This window comes from Aquarana catesbeiana, linkage group LG03 (assembly GCF_042186555.1).
Source record: "Aquarana catesbeiana isolate 2022-GZ linkage group LG03, ASM4218655v1, whole genome shotgun sequence".
Classification (NCBI taxonomy): domain Eukaryota; kingdom Metazoa; phylum Chordata; class Amphibia; order Anura; family Ranidae; genus Aquarana; species Aquarana catesbeiana.
Genome location: NC_133326.1, coordinates 11,566,076 through 11,586,076, shown reverse-complemented (window position 1 = coordinate 11,586,076; position 20,001 = coordinate 11,566,076). Strand labels below are relative to the sequence as shown.

General features: G+C 45.1%; 1 protein-coding gene across 1 annotated transcript in view; it reads left to right on the top strand.

The window, feature by feature from the left end:
- Positions 1-8,357, top strand: part of CORO2B (coronin 2B) — a 102,858-nt gene extending 94,501 nt beyond the window's left edge. Inside the window, exons 11-12 of the mRNA XM_073618272.1 lie at positions 5,415-5,554; positions 7,398-8,357. Coding sequence (XP_073474373.1) covers positions 5,415-5,554; positions 7,398-7,529 — 272 coding nt within the window. The 3' untranslated portion in view covers positions 7,530-8,357. The remainder of the gene's footprint in view (positions 1-5,414; positions 5,555-7,397) is intronic.
- The last annotated feature ends 11,644 nt before the right edge of the window (positions 8,358-20,001 follow it).

Below are 20,001 nucleotides of genomic sequence, written 5' to 3'. Positions count from 1 at the left end.
ACTGTGTGCCTAGCCAGTGTTTATGTGTACTGTGGGGGAGGTGCTTTTACTAGGGGAAGGCAGTGATCCATGTTCCTGCTTTGCAGCAACACGGGATCTATGCTTTCCCTACTGACAGAACGGCGATCGGCCTTGTAGATCACCTTTCTGGCTCTCTGACTAAGGATCGGTGGGTGCCGGCAGACATCGAGTCCATGGTACCCACAGATCAGCTCCTGCTGTGTAGAATCACACATGCGCCCTAGACCCGGATGTGTAGGATGACCTACTAGGTAAGTGATCCTGCGCAGCTGAGCCGCCTTGTCATCGTATATGTTATTATATTATTATTATGTATATATATATATATATATATATATAATATATTATTATTATATATTATAAGTTATACGGTTGGCAAGGCAAGTGGTTAATGCGCCATTTTCCCGATTCACTATATTCTTATATATGAAGAACATTCAACCTGGAGAGAAAATAGGCTAGTAACAAATGATTTTAACAGAATTCTAACAGAACGAATGTACATGCAGTTTTAGAGGACGAATAGCTCTGCAAATTAGTTTTTTTTACATCCACCCCTTAGCAAAGGGAAATTTCTTTAACACTGGATGCAGTAAAAAAACCCAACAGAGGTGATGACCATTCTTCATTCTATCTGAAATAATGAAAAAAAAAAAGTTTGGCTTAACATACATTTTTAGCCCTGAGAACACAGGATTTGTGTTTCCTGTATCCCAGGGTTTAAAAGATAAGTTCACCTTTACCCAAATTTCCCCTATTATACACCACAGTGTCCCCAATATATTAAAATTCCATGCTTCATTCTGCCCACCTCTTCAGCTGCTGACACCATTGTCCTCTCCCAATCCCATTTGCAGATTGCGGGACGCACCCAGCACTGGATGCGCGGCCCCCGGAAATCCACAGGCGAGCACTCCTGGCCTATCTCCTCACATGCCGATCCGGTCAATCGGAGGGCGCTCGCGCGGGAAAACAATCTCTTTTTGGACAATAATAAAGGAGAGCGGGCTGCACATGAGTAGGTGGCAAGGGAGGATGGGAGAGCGTATATATATATACCCTGTTTCCCCGAAAATAAGACCTAGCGTGATTGTCTGTGATGGCTGCAATATAAGCCCTACCCCCCAAATAAGCCCTAGTTAAAGTCCTTGTAGGTCTTATTTTCAGGGTAGGGCTTATTTTCAGGGAAACAGGGTAGGGCTTATTTGGGGGGTAGGGCTTATATTGCAGCCATCACCGACAATCACGCTAGGTCTTTGGCCACTCATTAAAATTAGAAGAAAAGAGGTTTAACCTTAAACTACGTAGAGGGTTCTTTACTGTAAGAGCGGCAAGGATGTGGAAATCCCTTCCACAGGCGGTGGTCTCAGCGGGGAGCATCGATAGTTTCAAGAAACTATTAGATAAGCACCTGAATGACTGCAACATACAGGGATACACAATGTAATACTGACACATAATCACACACATAGGTTGGACTTGATGGACTTTTTTCAACCTCACCTACTATGTAACTATGTAACTATATGTCTTATTTTCGGGGAAACAGGGTATATATATATATATATATATATATATATATATATATTTTATATATATGTACAAATCAGTGCGGAAACCTGACAGCCAGAATCTGATGGAAGCAGATAAGCGGGTGCCAGACCAACAACCGCACACTGCAAAGGATACTTGAAAACACTTCCGTCTGCACCATCAGCAGACTGCAATAAAATCTTCTTTAATTAAATCATCCACAGGGTAGAAGCTCACAGACAAACTGTTGATGCGTTTCCAGCCAAAATGGCCTTAGTCATAACAATTATGTCTAAGGCCATTTTGGGCAGAATTGCATCAACAGTTTGTCTGTGATTTAATAAAAGATGATTTTATTGCAGTCTGCTGGTGGTGCCGATGGAAGTGTTTTTAGGATGGAAGAGCTTGTTATGACGTTTTTTCCGGGGCCATGCATCCGGCACTGGGTGTGTCCTGCCATCTGCAGGACGAATCTGGGAGGACAATGGTGTCAGCAACTGAAGAAGCAGCCATTTGTTTGGGGAACAGTTTTAATGTATTTGGCATACTGGGGTGCACGGAGAACTTTTTGAGAAATGCGCATAAAAATGAACTTACCATTTAAAGCAGACCTTGCGCTAAAGTTAGAGGACTGCATATGTGGCTGCCCGCCTCCTATCAAAAAAAAAACAAAACACTTTGGGGTGAAACCTCACCTTACTCCTTGGCTTTCATTTGGCTTGCCTAGGCAAAATCAAGTAGAATATTACCATCACACACATTCCTGGCTTGAATCAAGTAGGTGCTGTAGAGAGAGGAATGGATCAGATCGATTAGAGAGGTCCACTTTGAAGCCCAACTCTAGGATAAAAGTAGGGAAGGATGGGTTAGAGAGGGATGGACGGGTTAGAGAGGGATGGATCCGATGGGTTAGAGAGGTCTGGGTGAGTTAGGGAGAGCTAGCTTAGATGGTTTAGACAGATCCAGTTGAGTTAGAGAGGGATGGATCGGATGGGTTAGAGAGGGATGGATCGGATGGGTTAGAGAGGGATAGATTGGATGGTTTAGAGAGATCCAGTTAGGTTAGAGAGGGATGGATAAGATGGGTTAGAGAGATCTGCATAGGTTAGGGATGGATCAGATGGATTAGAGAGGGCCGCTTTGAAGCTCGACTCTAGGATAAAAGTAGGGAAGGATAGGTTAGAGAGGTCTGGATGGGTTAGAGAGGGATGGATTGGATGTGTTAGAGAGGTCCAAATAGGTTAGATAGGGAAGGATCATGTGGGTTAGAGAGGTTCAGATGGGTTAGAGTGGAATGGATTGAATGGGTTAGAGAGGTCCAGATAGGTTAGAGTGGGATGGATCAGATGGGTTAGAGTCGGATGGATTGGATAGGTTAGAGTGGGATGGATCGGATAGGTTAGAGAGGCCCACTTTGAAGCCCAAATCTAGGATAAAAGTAGGGAAGGGTGGGTTAGAGAGGAATGGATCAGATGGGTTAGAGAGAGATGGAGCAGATGGATTATATAGGTATACTTTAAAGCCCAACTCTAGAATAAAAGTAGGGAAGGATGGGTTAGAGAGGGATGGATTGGATGGGTTAGCAAGGAGCAGATATTAGAGAGGGAAGGATCAGGTGGGTTAGAGAGGTCTGCATTAAAGCCCAACTCTGGGATAAAATTAGGGATGGATGGGTTAGAGAGGTCTGGATGGGTTAGAGAGGGATGGATCGGATGGGTTAGAGAGGTCTTAATGGGTTAGAGTGGGATGTATCAGATGGGTTAAAAAGGGACAGATTGAAGAGGTTAGTGAGGTCCAGATGAGTTAGAGAGGGATGGATCAGATGGGTTAGAGAGAATTTGATGGGTTAGAGAGGTCCGGATGGGTTAGTGGGATGGATCGGATGGGTCAGAGATGTCCGAATAGGTTAGAGTGGGATGGATCAGATGGGTTAAAAATGGACAGATTGGAGAGGTTAGAGAGGTCCAGATGAGTTAGAGAGGGATGGATCAGATGGATTAGAAAGGTTCGCATGGGGTAGAGGGATGGATTAGATGGATTCAAGAGGTCCACTTTGAAGCCCGACTTTGGGATAAAAGTAGGAAAGGATAGGTTAGAGAGTTCTGGATGGGTTAGAGAAGAATGGATCGGATGGGTTAGAGAGGGATGACTCGGATAAGTTAGAGAGGTCCAGATGGGTTTGAGTCGGATGTATCAGATGGGTAAGAGAGGTCTGCTTTAAAGTCCAGCTGTAGGATAAACTTAGGGAAAATGGGTTAGAGAGGGATGGATTGGGTGGATTAGAGAGGTCCGCTTTGAAGCCAGACTCTAGGATAAAAGTAGGGAAGGATAGGTTAGAGAGGTCTGGATGGGTTAGAGAGGGATGGATCGGATATGTTAGAGAGGTCCAAATAGGTTAGATAGGGAAGGATCATGTGGGTTAGAGAGGTTCAGATGGGTTAGAGTGGAATGGATCGAATGGGTTAGAGAGGTCCAGATAGGTTAGAGTGGGATGGATCGGATGGGTTAGAGTGGGATGGATCGGATGGGTTAGAGAGGTCCACTTTTCAGCACAACTCTAGGATAAAAGTAGGGAAGGATGGGTTAGAGAGGAATGGATCAGATGGGTTAGAGAGAGATGGATCAGATGGATTAGAGAGATGGATCGGATGGGTTAGAGAGGGATGGGTCGGATGGGTTAGAGAGGGATGGATCAGATAGATTTTATAGGTCTACTTTAAATCCCAACTCTAGGATAAAAGTAGGGAAGGATGGGTTAGAGAGGGATGGATCGGATGGGTTAGAGAGGTCTGGATGACTTAAAGAGGGATAGATTGGATGGTTTGGAGAGATCCAGTTGGGTTGAAGAGGGATGGATCGAATGGGTTAGCAAGGACCAGATAGGTTAGAGAGGGAAGGATCAGATGGGTTAGAGGGGTCTGCATTAAAGCCTAACTCTGGGATAAAATTAGGGAAAGATAGGTTAGAGAGGTCTGGATGGGTTAGAGATTGATGGATCGGATGGGTTAGAGAGGTCTTAATGGGTTAGAGTGGGATGTATCAGATGGGTTAAAAAGGGTCAGATTGGAGAGGTTAGTGAGGTTCAGATGAGTTAGAGAGGGATGGATCAGATGGGTTAGAGAGAATTTGATGGGTTAGAGAGGTCCAGATGGGTTAGTGGGATGGATCGAATGGGTCAGAGATGTCCGAATAGGTTAGAGTGGGATGGATCAGATGGGTTAAAAATGGGCAGATTGGAGAGGTTAGAGAGGTCCAGATGAGTTAGAGAGGGATGGATCAGATGGATTAGAAAGGTTCGGATGGGTTAGAGGGATGGATTAGATGGATTCGAGAGGTCCACTTTGAAGCCCGACTTTGGGATAAAAGTAGGACAGGATGGGTTAGACTGAGTTCTGGATGGGTTAGAGAAGAATGGATCGGATGGGTTAGAGAGGGATGACTCGGATAAGTTAGAGAAGTCCAGATGGGTTCGAGTGGGATGTATCAGATGGGTAAGACAAGAGAGGTCTGCTTTAAAGTCCAGCTGTAGGATAAACTTAGGGAAAGATGGGTTAGAGAGGGATGGATCGGGAAAAAATAAATAATAATTTTGCCCAGAGTTGGGCTTTAACATTCAGTTTTTGCTGAAATATATCTTTTGTTGACCCTACATCTCTATCATAATCAGCGTGCAGGGTAATGAAAGAAAGACAAGGTTATTCACCAATGTCTCTTCTCACTGCCTCCCTTGTCCACAAGACAAAAAAAATGCCAGTCACCGAGTGCCACCCTGCAGCCAGCTGTTTGACGATGGATGATTGTCTTTTCTCAACAACAATGTCTTTGTATCAATCGGTAATGAATCAAACTTCCTTCATTAGACCCTGTTCTGACGAGCCTGAAGGAGGGGTACCGCAAGGAGTCAAAGGCCACATTTAAAGCCCCAGTGAGAGACAAGAAGAGTATGGTAGTAAACAGCATCGATTTACTAGAGAATGTGCCGCCTCGCACTGAGAATGAAGTGAGTATAGATATCAGATCGACCCATACCGTTCCCTGACACGGCTCAGTACGCTTCTGTACACCTAACATCACACAATTCACACACGGTTCTTATCGGCAAAAGTCCAAAGTAGCCAGACTGGACCGAAATTATTTAAAAGAGAGCCTCCTACAGGCAATTCATCTTTTAATAAATAAACCCTGTTACAAAGCATTATCCGTACAATGTTTAAAAAGGGATGCTGTCACTTTAAGAATGCTGAGAACTGTTGAAGCAGAGGCACCCATGCCTGCAGCAGAATTCTCTATCCTCTGCTTCACCCAAATGCTGGGCTGGCCCATTGTCACAAGGTACAGACCCTTGTGGGTAGTCTCGGAATCATTCCACTAAATGCCACGCATTCCTATTGCTCCAGTACTATGATGGGCTTCCTCACTGAACAATAGGAAGGTGAAGGAGACTAGGGGTTGCCCAAGCATTAGCACTGTTAGGAAGAGCTAAAGCTAGGGCTTCCTTGAGCGATGAGCAAAGTGAACTCCCACATACACTGACCATCAATGCAAGGGGGCAATTTTCCACTAACCACCAATATAATTGGCCACTACAATGACCACTAATGTTTGAGGACACCAAAAATTTTAATCAAGGAGAGATGAGCTCTACCCCATGGGTCATTGGGTCTACGGCTTAGTCCCAGTAAACCCAAAGCTCCATCCGAATATATTAAATGCTGGCAGTGCTGGGACAAGAAAACATTTAGTAAAACACAAGCCCAGCAGGAAAGCAAACCCAACTAGGCCGCTTACAACTGTGACAGCAGTGGAACAGCAGTTTGAAGAATGGAGGATGCTGACAGTGTCTGACATGAGGAGAGAAATGCGGCCTGGTCGGTCCACACCAAAAAGGGGAAGGTTTCCTAGAAGAGGTAGATTTAGTCTCTGCACTGTCCCTACTCTTCAGGAACCTTTCTCTAAGCACTGTCCCTGAACGAGGGGGGGGGGGGGCTTTTCTAATGCTAGCCCCTTGCATAAAGTGCACCAAGCCCAGGCACTGAGTCTTAAATAGACTATGTCTGACCCAAGATGGCTGCCAGAGTCACATGGGGCATCCTCATCCAATCGGATAGCGCCCCCCTTGTGACCAAGGAAATCATAGAGGAACCAAGATCCCCTTGACTTCCTCCCACAACTATAATGTCGCTGTAGACAAGCGCCACCTGCAGTGGAGAATACAGACTGCACCTGCCTACAAACTTTTTTTTTGGAACCCCAAAAATAATTTTTAGGTCTCGGGGAACCCTTACTAAACCCAATTCAACAGCAGTCGATTGGAATAATTCCTCTTATATCGGTGGTCAGTAGGAAGAACGTCCCCCTCACAGTGGTGGCCAGAATGCCACCTTTACAGACAACAAATAAGATCATTAGTGTCATGTTGCTGGCTCTGCTAAGTGGCATTGCGCACAGGACTATGCTGGCACCATCAAACAGGAACTCAACCAGCCGCAGCTCAGGGAACGCCTAGAAACCTCTGGAGGACTCCTAGAGTTCTATGGAACCCTGGTTGAGAATGACTGGACTAGACATACTGAGATTTTTTTAAGTAACCATAAAGTCCCGTAATTTACATATCTATATCTGTGGGGGCTACTGTGTACTTCTGCTTTTGGTACCAAGGCACATTCTGCTCTGTGGGCCAACGACACCCACGACTGAGCACAAACACACTACAAATTAATCTTGTTTGTACATAAAGAATCATGTGAACTCTCTACTACTCACAATGTCTACTCTGCATGTGTCTATTCTGCTGTATGCTTATACTGTACCCTTCACCTGCTCACTTACCTGTGCCCCTGTAGCTTCTGCGCATGTTCTACCGGCAGCAGGATGAGATCCGACGTCTGAAGGAGCATCTGGCCCAGAGGGACCTCCACGTCCGACAGCTGGAACTGGAGCTCAGAAACCTAAAGAATAATCCTAAAGAAAGCTAGCTGTCCTCGGCACCCCCCTCCCATGGTGGCCATAGGTTGTCACAGGAAGAGATGACTTCCCCATGTACCTGATCTTGTGGGGGTTATAGACTAACTGGCCCTAGTGCCCGTCATAGGCACCTGGCAATGTGTACTGATCTGCACTAATTACTCAAACCATCATGTATCCAAGAAGGGTCGCGCGTACAAGTAAAATGCAACTAACTCCTCAAGTACTTCAAAAAACCCAGGGCTTAGCCAAGGCCAACACTATTAGGCCCAGCTGGTTTCCAATGGGTCATGATAAATTCTTAGTTCTGAGCCTTACGTGATAAAATCTTGGGGGGGAAAGAGATGGGTTTGTAAAAAGACATCCTCCGGGATTTAGGCTGGTTATACACAGGAAGAGTTCATTTTATCTTACCATGTGTGACGTGAACAGAGGACATTCACTGCTGCAGGGCATCTGATGTCACCATATTTCTTTTTTTTTACAAATCCACTATTTATTTCCACTTACACAACACCAAGTATTAATGCTCCATAGGGATGCCAGGTGGCGTAAGGATCACATGAGGGTCTTTTTGTTAGAATAATTCGATAATCTGTGTGTGACCAGCTTCATATTCTGCTTCAACTGCCTTCAAAGGGACTTTAACCCCTTCCCGCTGACCACCTCCCAGCCCTTTAAGAGTTCTAAAAGCCATGAGGCAGAGTCGGGCATTTGGGTCATGTGACTGGCTGTCTGTCTTCAAGGGACTTTAACCCCTTGAAATGAGAAAAATTCTGGACAGCCGCGCTCCAAAAAGTAGCTTTTATTCATCAAGGAAAATCTAAAATACATGCCACAGCAGAACGGACAGAAGAGCTGACGCGTTTCACACTATCAAACGGTGCTTAATCATTGATTAAGCACCGTTTGATAGTGTGAAATGTGTCAGCTCTTCTGTCCGTTCTGCTGTGGCATGTATTTGATTTTTCTTGACGAATAAAGGCTACTTTTTGGAGTGCGGCTGTCCATAATTTTTCTCATTTCATTGCTATATGCATTGCCAGCACCTGTGGCTTCTAAACTAGAGGAGAGGTTCATTCCAATTTGATCTACCTGGAGTGGTGATATCCCTTTCCCTGTTGTTCCTGGACTTTAACCCCTTCCCACTGACTATCTCCCAGCCCTTTAAGGGTTCTAAAAGCCGAGGAGGTGGAGGTGGGCATTTGGGTCATGTGACTGGCTGTCACAGCCGTAGGTGTGCGCAGGAAGTGTGCCAGGTGTGCCTGGGCACACCCTAATTAATCTGTGTGGTGCCAACTCCCTCTACTGCCCAGGCTTCCTCCCATGTTGCCACTCCCCCCACTGTGTTGCTGGTTTCCCTCCTCTCCTCTCCCCTCAACTGCTGTGGGGGATGTTTCAGGATATGGAGAGTAGGGGAAGGAGAATATGGAATTTACCAGCCAGTTCTTTTTCTAAATGAACACAGTGAACACACCCACTCACTGTGTTCATTCATAACCAAAGCATAGTAAACTGTGTTTACTATGCTTCCGTTTGTGAATGAACGGGAAGCCGCTCAGCACAGAGCTTTTCCCATTCATTCACTGTTCAGTGCAGCTGAGGCTGAAAGGCATGTGTATAGCTCCCAACTGTCCCTGATTTCGAGGGACTGTCCATGATTTGGAGCAATGTCCCCCTGTCCCTCTTTCCCCCTCATTTGTCCCTCCTTTTGGTCTGATCCATATAGTTAAGAATATATAAAATGCACTATTTATCTTTCAAAAAGTGTTTCCCAGTGCTAAACCTTTCATCATTTGTAAATGTTAAAGGCCAATATAAAGGAATAGGAGTGGTAAAAAAAAGTCCTTGTGGATTTAATTAACCTTTTTTTTGGGTTAATTCTCCTTTAAGGGGGTGTGGCAGGGGGCGTGTCCTATGCCTACATACGTTTGCAAGTAGGTGTCCCTTATTCCCATCTCAAAATGTTGGGAGGTATGCATGTGTGTGTTGATCTTTGGGGTGCACACCCCTAATGCAATAGGCTGCGCACACCTATGGTCACAGCAGTCACATGATCGGAAAGCTCCCGATCGCTAGTATGCATCGGGAGCTCTCCGGTAACCATTGGTAACTATGCTGGGGGCCACACAGGGAGCATGGTAAGTGGTTTACATAGGGCCGCATGAATGAGGCCGTTCGGCGTGAAGGCCCACACACTGATTGGCCGGCGTGAAGAGGTTAAAACAAATCTATATCACGAATGAATAATAGAAGCGGACAATAGCAGAGTTGAGAGTTGTAGAGTTGACAGGTCACTTCTTTAAGCTGGCCATACACCGATAGAATTTAGTTTGATCATTCCTACAGAAATTCTGAAAAATTGTCAGAGCATTTCATCTTGCCGTCATTTTAGTGTCATTAAACCCACATCATAAAAAAAAAAAAAACGATCAATAAATGGTGTATTCCATGCTGTTCATACTCACTCAGTCACTATGGGATTCCTTTTCTGTATTCTGAAAAAAAAACCTGGCTGATCCTGCTGCTCTCTATCTCCCCCTTCTGTCCATGTCCCCAATCCAGCTAGGGAATTTGCAGCTGTGGTGGCAGCTCTGCACATGCTCAGTTTTCAGTGAGTTTTTCTATGCTGAGCATTTCCTTTTTGAAAAAAAAAATGTTTTATCTAGTTTCTGTCAGTAAATTTTGTAACCAAGTTATTTTCTCCTTCACTGATGTGCACTGATGAGGCGGCACTTGTGGGCACTGATAGGCTGAACTGGTGGGCATTGATTAGGTGGCACTGATGAGGAGGCACTAATATGCCGCACTTATAGGTGGCACTGATGGGCACTAAGAGGCGGCACTGATGAGGAGGCACTAATATGCCGCACTTATGGGCACTGATAGGCGGTACTGATGGGCACTGATATATAGAACAAGTTTGGGACTTTAAATGAGGCCCACATAGACATGTGCCTCCATCCCGTTATATGATGGGCTCTGATGGTTGGCACTGATGGGCATTGATCGACTGCAGTGATGGCCATTGATGAGCAGCACTGATAGGCGGCACTGATAGCCAGCACTGACTGGCATCGCTAATGGGCACTGATTGCTGCCACTGGTGGGCACTGATTGGTGACACTGTTGGTGCTATACTGTAATCAGAGCACTGACGATCAGTGCCCTGATCACATGTGTAGATGTCCCCCTGCGTGGAGATACCGCTGATTGGCTCTCCTCGCCACACACTCTGTCAGTGTAAGGACGCGGAGGCGGCTCTTTACAGAGATCGGGTCGCGCCGTGTCCTAGCAACACTGTGCGGCCGCGATCGCCGCGCTGTGCGCCTTCGCGGGTGTGCGAGAGCGCCCATTCTGGGACACTGTCATATGACGTCCTCCCAGAATGAGAGCCGCACTGCTCCGCCGTCATTTGACGGTGGGGGGGGGCGGCAACTAGTTAAACAGGTTTGCTTTGTACCTAGAATATACACGTTACAGTATCTACATTAAAAAAAAAAAAAAAAAACACATTCACAGATACAATTTATTTAATTCCATCCTTCTCCTTTGAATTTTCTTGTCACAACGGTCGAAAATGATCTTCAATTTGACCCCAGTAACCAGTACCTGGACAGGTTCATTCAGTGCCCAGAGCAAGGATGTGGTACTGCGCCCCCTATAGTGCTGCTAATACATGCAGTAGAATGTGCCCATTCTCAGCCCCCTTTGCACCGGCTGTCCATGGTTGCCCTGAAGTGTTCACTTCACCTTTGGCCAATTGCTTGCTTTCTAGCAAATAGAAGGTAGTTGCATAAGCCTGGTGTGCTTTCTGTGTCAGCTGTGGGCAGATGAAGAGGCGCCCTCCTTACCACTGCGCCCTGGGCAGCTTCCCTTCCTGCCCACCCCTTGTCCCAGCCCTGCCAGTAACCATCAAAAATGTGAACAAACACTCTGAGAATAAAAATATTAAAAAAACAAAACAAAAAAACTCTCCTGGTGTATGACCAGCCTAAAGCTACACTCATTCTATGAAATTGTTTTTTAAAAGGACCCCCCTAAGGGCTCTTGAAATAGATGTGTCTTTACAGGTACATTTTAATTTCCATGCAACATGACACCATAGACTATGTAAGCACTTGCATAAAACCAGCCTTTACTTTTATGGTATGCACCTTCTGGGCATGCACAGGAGCCCTGGTCCATGTAGACTGTGCATGGTGGAATGCACTGTGCTGTCCTGCACAGATGTAGCAGGGAATAGCAGCATGTTTACCATATACAGGTAAATGCAGACTGTGTGGTGCATGAATGACATTTGATAATGCAGAAGTTTAAAGAGAACCTAACCAGACCTTAAAGGTTTTTAAGGTGACGACAGTTCTGAAGTGGATGCACTGTGTGTGGTTGCAACCATCTATAATCGTCTTCACATTGATCCCTGTAGAGCCTCCCCGGGACCTTAGCCCCCAAGCTGTACATGGAGTCTCGACTTCTGCTCACGTTGAGATGAAAGGAAACTTTTGTTACGCTCACCCCTACCGCAGGTGGTCAGACACTATAGCTTCTGTGTTCTTCACCGATAGCAGCCCCCTTTCCCATAAGGCAAGCAGGCCTACTGGTACTCAGTTGCCCCCAGGACTTATACACAATGTTATAGTGCCTAGCACAGCAAACAGGTACCGTATATACTCGAGTATAAGCCGAGTTTTTCAGCACATTTTTTTGGGGCTGAAAATTCCCCACTCGGCTTATACTCGAGTCAAGCACTTTTGTGCAGCAGAGAATGACATTTTCCGAACCGACTTTGGGGCCCCGTATCTTGGGGCCACTTGGTGCTAGGAACCCTAAATTTGGTGCGCAAACCCAGTGGAACTAGCACTACAACATATACAGCTGGGGTTCCTAGAACTAAGTGGCCCCAAAGTCGGTTCAGAAAATGTCACTCTGCTGCAGAACAGTGCTTGACATTTTCCGAACCGACTTTGGGGCCCCTTGGTGCTAGGAATCCCAGCTTGGATATGTTGCAGTTCTAGTTCCACTAGGTTTGCACACCAAATTTGGGGTTCCTAGCACCAAGTGGCCCAGGGATACGGGGCCCCAAAGTCGGTCAACTGTGTCCATCTGCAGCAATGTCATTTCGGGACCCTGTGGGTCCAGAGACACCAAATTTTGGCTGCAGCTAGGGGGCATCTAGGAACCCTTTACTACCAAGTTTGAAGTTCAGGGGACCTATGGCTGCAAATGGGCACAGTGAGGCATGCAAATGGGCACAGTGAGGCATGCAAATGGGCACAGTGAGGCTGCAAATGGGCATTGTCGACCCTCTTTTCCACTTACAGTAGCTGTGCATTTCTCACCCTAGGCTTATACTCGAGTCAACAAGTTTTCCCAGTTTTTTGTGGTAAAATTAGGTGCCTCGGCTTATACTCGAGTATATACGGTACTTGCAGTTGGCAGACAAGCAGAGTGGTTCAATGACAGCCCAGGTACAAGACAGGCAAGGTTCAGAATAGTCAGGGTCAAATCCATAGTCAAAAAGTCAGGCAGAGTTCCATTCCAAGGTCATAAACAGGGGAATTTAAACAGCAGAGCAGGGAAGACAAACAGGGAGCTTGGAGCACGTGTTACAACAAATGCTGTCGCTAGCATGAGACTGCAGGCTTGGCTGGCTTAAATCAGGCTTGGTCTCCACTAGACATGTGCGGTTCATTTAGATCCGAATTAATATTCGGACAAATTTTTTCGTAGATTCGGATATATGCGAATACCCGATTTACAATATAAACGAATTTTACCTAAACAAAATTCATCCAAAGTTTGGAAATTCAGACTGAAATTCAAATTGAATTTTACATCGAACTCCAGTCGAATTCTAACTGTACACATATTGCTGAAATCAAAGACTGTGTGTTATTAGAGTACCATTTCAAAATAATGCTGTTTTTTGTTAAGCCAAAGGTGATTTAAAGAGTCATTGTAATCGTTTGATGAAGATTTTTCTTTTGTTTATTTCGTTTGCCACATTCCAATCAAAAAAGGAAAAAAAAAATCTAAAATTTTAGATTGGACCGTTTTAAAATGTATCGAAACGATAAAGATCTGTAAATTTAGAAAATTAGAAAACGACGTAAAACGAATCCCGAATACGAATTGAACGAATTAGCCGAATTTAACTAAACGAAATAACTAGATTAACGAATCGAAACAATTTTTTTTTCGTAATGCACATGTCTAGTCTCCACCCAGAGACTGGCCCCATCAATCACCCTGCAGGTGAACTGACAGACAAGTAGAATGCATCACCGCCTAAACCAAAATGCTGGTATGAGACGTGGAACCGGAGCATTTACATGCTCCTGACAACTTTGCTCTGTCCACGTCGGGCAAAGTGGCAGGTTCAGTTATTTTTCTCCATACCCAGCAGCATATAGTCACCTTCCCATGTCTTCACCATCATTTCATTCGGCCAATAGGAACAATTTGGAGCGTACACAGAGTTTCCTCTCTTTGCTCCAGAAGCTGAAAGGAGGTGAGGGAAGGGAAGATGAATATTGACTGCTAGGAAGGAGAGAAGGTAAAGCCCAACTAAAGGAAAATTAAAAAATCCACCTTTGCAGTGGAGCCCCCTACACTTCCAAGGTCAATTGTTTATTTGGTCTCATGACAGAGGATTAAAGAGTAATACTTACCTTACTCCTTGCTCCAAGTGTCCCCCCCCCGCAGCTCGCTCCGGTCACACTGCAGCCTCTTAATCGTACCAGACAGGATTAATGTCCCTGTATTGTATGCGATGATGCTGAAGCTCCGCCCACAGACTGGCACTTTGGGCAGAGGAGGAGAGCACTGGACCTGACCGGAGGGAGGAATCAGATAAGTGATAGAGCCTCTTGGGAAATCCCTTAGACCAGGGGTCTCCAAACTTTCTAAACAAGGGGCCAGTTTACTGTCCTTCAGGCTTTAGGGGGGGCCGGACTGTGGCCAGTGGGAGTAAACAACGCGACATCTTTCACAGGCGGAATAATGCCCCATCATTGGTGTCAGTGGGAGGAAGAGTGCCCCATCATTGGTGTCAGTGGGAGGAATAGTGTCCCATTGTTGGTATAAGTAGGAGATATAGTGCTTCATTGTTGGTGTCAGTGGAGCGAGTAGGGCCCCATCATTGGTGTTAGTGGGAGGAAGAGTGCCCCATCATTGGTGTCAGTGGGAGGAATAGTGTCCCATTGTTGGTATAAGTAGGAGATATAGTGCTTCATTGTTGGTGTCAGTGGAGCGAGTAGGGCCCCATCATTGGTGTTAGTGGGAGGAATAGTGCCCCGTCATTGGTGTCAGTGGGAGGAATAGTGTCCCATTGTTGGTATAAATAGGAGATAAAATGCTTCATTCTTGGTGTCAGTGGAGGGAGTAGGGCACCATCATTGAGGTTAGTGGGAAGAATAGTGCCCCATCATTGGTATTAGTGGGAGGAATAGTGTCCCATCATTGGTATCAGTGGGAGGAATAGTGTCCCATCATTGGTATCAGTGGGAGGAATAGTGTGCCATCATTGGTATCAGTGGGAGGAATAATACCCCATCATTGGTATCAGTTGGAGGAATAATGCCCTATCATTGGTATAAGTTGGAGAAATAATGCCCCATTATTGGTATCAGTGGGAGGAGTAGGGCCCCATTGTTGGTGTCAGTGGGAGGAATAATGTCCCATCATTGGTATCAGTGGGAGCAATAGGGCCCCAATGTTGGTTTTAGTGGAAGGAATTATACCTCCTTTGTTGATGTCAATAGGAGGAATAGTGCCCCAAGGGCTAGAAAAGGGCAAGCAAAGGGCCACAGTTTGAAGATCATTTCTCTAGATATAACCAGCAAAAGCACCCCACTTCAAGGATAGATTCTTTCATTTTCCTGGAGTTAGGCTTTAAGTGAATCTGTTGCTTTGCCTTGCACAGGCTTGATTTAAGCCCCGGCCCTCCTGGTGCTAACATTCACCTCTTGTCTATGATTACCCATGACTCTATGACTAAACCTCATTTAGGGTGAAGTCAGTGGGGTTGTGGCTATGGAGGACTGTTTGACCAAGAATAAAGGAGTGATCAGAGGACAGCCGTTTGTACAAAGACATTGTGATCCAACCCTCGCCATTCGACCTTCCAATGCCACAGTCTGTGCAGCGCGTTGAAGTTCTTGAATGATGTAGGTGAGGCCAAATTGTAACTTGTTCTCCATGTTTAGCCTGGGTCTTGAATCCAACAGGTCCTCCATACACTTGGTCATGAACCGGCTGTGGAACTCGAGGTGACGAGGGTGGGCTCTTGCACAATTTCCATCCAAGCACTCCTGGAAGTGGAGACAGGGACTGCTAGGGCAGCAGAAGGGCACAGGTGATAAGAAGTTTGCCCAAGTAAACTTTAGCTTGAAAGTGCTGATGTCAGATGAGCAGAAGCGTGGATTCAGGTCACAAGCCGAGTTTGGTAACAGCCAGGCGAGTAGGTACCAAATCATGAGTCCAGGTCAGAGATAGGAAAGGGTTGAGGCAAGGGTTGAGAACCTGCTGGCAACAAAGTACTAAATCAGATGGCAGAAACTATGTCAAAATCCAGGCCAAGGTCGGTATGGATGAGCAGTAGAACAGGCAAGGGTAATCCAGAGAAGAGTTAGATGTAGTTGAGTCAGGAATGGAGTCAAAATCCAGGCCACGGTCGGTATGGATGAGCAGTAGAACAGGCAAGGGTAATCCAGAGAAGAGTCACATGTAGTTGAGTCAGTTATGGAGTCAAAATCCAGGCCAAGGTCGGTATGGATGAGCAGTAGAACAGGCAAGGGTAATTCAGAGAAAAGTCAGATGTAGTTGAGTCAGGAATGGAGTCAAAATCTAGCCCAAGGTAAGTATGGATGAGCAGTAGAACAGATAAGGGTAATCCAGAGAAGAGTCAGATGTAGCTGAGTCAGGAATCGAGTCAAGCAGGCCTCAGAAATGCAGAAAACAAGGGAAAAGGCTGAAAGACCATCCAGCGATTATATCATTCAGACCTCGGGTTTAAATAAGGCCATCAGGCGCCAGGATCCGCGGAGGACGAGCCTGTGCATTCGTGTGCAGGAACCACAAGGTATCCAACGTTCAGCATTGTTGTTAACCTAAAAAACATTTTAGTTTAGGTTTGGTTCACCTAAAGACATGTCTATAAGAACCCTCATTCTCCATGCCCCAGTCCAGGTGCTAAGCAAGCAGTACTGTCTCTGCCCAAGTCAGAGGAGATGGCTTCCAGGTTATAGGCCATAGATGTAAAAAAAAAAAAAAAAAGACTATAAAGCCATAACATAGAGAATATATAAAGAATGCTCGTAAGAAATGAGGCACTAAGGATCTCCTCCCTTCATCTTTCTTCCACCCACACGCTTTCTCACTGCATTCCTTCCTTCTCTGAAAACATTTCTTCCTTATTCAATAGCTTTTCACGCGCATTCCCTAAGCCGTCAGCCATTTCCCCACATCCAACTGAGCACTTTATATCAGCCAGACCTGAATCAGTCTTGTATTTATTGCTAATAATCAGTTCCTATGCAAAGCAAAATATTAAAGTCATTAACATCCGAAAATGCCCATGAAGTCTTATTACAAGACGTGTTCTGTGACTTATGTATAGAACATATAGCTGTGCTCAAAAGTTTGCATCTCCTGGCAGAAATTATGAAATGTTGGTATGGATATTGAAAATATGACTGATCATGCAAGGATAGTGATTATATGAAGCCATTTATTATCACAGAATTGTTTGGCTCCTTTTTTAAATCATAATGATAACAGAAATCACACAAATGGCATTTCCATCCCCTGGAATGTTTGGCCTTGGTACAGACACACAGGGTGACACACACGGGTTACAATGGCAATTAAAAGGTTAACTTCTCACATCTGTGGCTTTTTAAATTGCATATAAATTGTCAACAAGTCTGTTAGCTCTCACGCGAAAGCCCTGAGCAGACTAGCTACTGAGCCATGGGGAGCAGAAAAGAACCGTCAAAGACCTGTGTAACAAGGTAATGGCAAGGATATAATAAGATATCCAAAGCTTTGAATATGCCAGTTGGTACTGTTCAGTCGCTTATTATGAAGTGGAACATTCAGGAAACTCTTGATACCAAGACAAGGTCAGGTAGACCAAAAAAGATTGCCGCCACATTTGCCAGAGGAATTGTATGGAGTACAATGAAAACCCCACAGGTAACCTCAGGAGAAATACGGGGTGGTCTAGAAAAAGACAATGTGGTTGTTTTAAGGAGCACAATACAACGATACTTGAGCAGAAATGATCTGCATGGTCAAGTTGCCAGAAAGAAGCCTTTACTGCGCCAATGCCGTAAAAGCACCTGGTCACAATATTCCCGACAACACCTTGACACGCCTCACTGGAATTTTTTGTGGCATTGGCACAGTAAAGGCTTCTCTCTGGCAACTTGACCATGCCGCTCATTTTTGTTCAAGTATTGTTGTATCGTGTTGGTCTTTGGGCCTATTCTCCCCTTCAAGCACCCGCAGCCAGGCAAACATCTACACACTTCCCGATGGCTCAAAACAAAAAATACAGTTTAGGGTTTTTTTTTTATTTGGGTTTTTTTTTTTTAGAATGATGAACTTGGAATTAAGATGGGAGCATGAGATAACCCGAACTGAAATGGTAGAAGTATGTACAAATAGACTGAGGACCTTCTAAAGCCTCGTACACACGATCAGACTTTCCGACCGGAATTGTGTGATGACAGGCTGTTGGCGGAAAATCCGACCGTGTGTATACTCCATCGGACAATTGTTGTCGGACTTTCCACCAACAAATGTTGGCTAGCAGGTTTTCAAATTTTCCACCAACAAACGAGTGTTGTCGGATTTTCCGAGCGTGTGTACACAAGTCCGTCGGACAAAAGTCCAAAGTACAAACACGCATGCTCAGAAGCAGAGACAAGCCGGTCTTGTAAACTAGCGTTCGTAATGGAGAATTAACATTCGTGGCGCGGCAAATTATGAAATCTTGAAATGCAGCGCACAATTCTCTTCTTCTTTAATAAGATAATAATGCTGGTGATACTGATGGAGTTATTGCAAACAAATTTTCAAAGGCGATTTTTTTTCTACTGATATCAAGAATAATATTATGCTTTTTTTTTTAATTATTATTTGGGCAAGTTACCACAACATCATCATCCCGTAGTTTTTAAGATCAAATAAACAACTATGTTGGTGTCCCTTGTCAATTTTACATTGTATTTTTTTTAAATGTAACTGCCGACTCCCAAACTGTCATTTGAAGTAAAAAACAGAGCCAAGTATTATTCTACACAATTATTTTATTGTGCATTAAAAAACTAAATAAAATAAAATTAGACATGCTATCTGCCAATAGAACTTAACCAAAAATATAGAAAATAACCAAAAAAATAATGTCAAAGCAATAACACCAAGGCCAATAATAAATAACACGTTATCTCCTCCGATTCCGCAACATGTCTGATTGACGAACGGCCGTTCAGAAACGAACTGAGATGCACGAAATTAAAAGCGCAAAAAGAAAAGCGCGAATCAACACTCACCAAACTTCTACTAACACAAAATTAGCAGAAGGAGCCCAAAGGGTGGCGCTGAAGAGCTGAAAAACCACGTAGTACTTCTAGTACGTCACTACATTCGTAATTGTTGGCCAACATTTGTGTGACCGTGTGTGTGCAAGACAAGTTTGGGCCAACGCCCTTTGGACAAAGTTCCACGGTTTTGTTGGCCAACAATCTGATCGTGTGTATGAGGCATAAGTCTCTCGCTGCTCTGTCTCTTGATGAAAGCTGTATTGCAAAACTATGGCAGTAGTAGTTCAGAAAAAGGAATAACAGTTCCAAAAAAAGTTGCAGTAGAGACACAGCACCTGGCTGCTCTAGTCCCAAGGTTTGGAGAAATGGTGTGCCCCGGTCTACACCCTGTCCTGACACGTGATACGTTGCACTTCAGTGTTCTTGCCCTCCCTTAGGGGCGATGGCTGGTTTTGTCCTCACTCAGTCCCACTTGAACTTCCAGATTCCAGAACTGCTACTGTCTTGTCCTCTGCTGACAGACTGGCTCTCTGGCTTGGCTGTTGGGTCATCAGCTGGGCTCAGCTGAGACGTAAAGCTGGGTTGACTGCTGAAGCTCTCCTCTTCCTCTCTGTTCTCCTCTCTGCCCCAGGGGCAGAGCCCCAGCACAAGGGTCCCTCCCAGATGACTGGGCCTTGAACTCTGCTCCCCAAGCTGTCAGACAGTTTTTTTGGGTTGCTGACCCACCTGCTCAGGGATTGGTGGAACTCCCATAGATATTCAGGTTGCTAGCCTTGCTCTCCCACCCACTAGGTTCTGGAAGCTTGCAGTTGCAGCATTTAATTATAAAATCCCCCTTAGAATGTATGTGGTTGTAAACCCTTCCATATACCCAGTGAAGTGACTGGCCTCAGGTGATACACAGAGAGTAAACAGATCCTCCTACATAAGT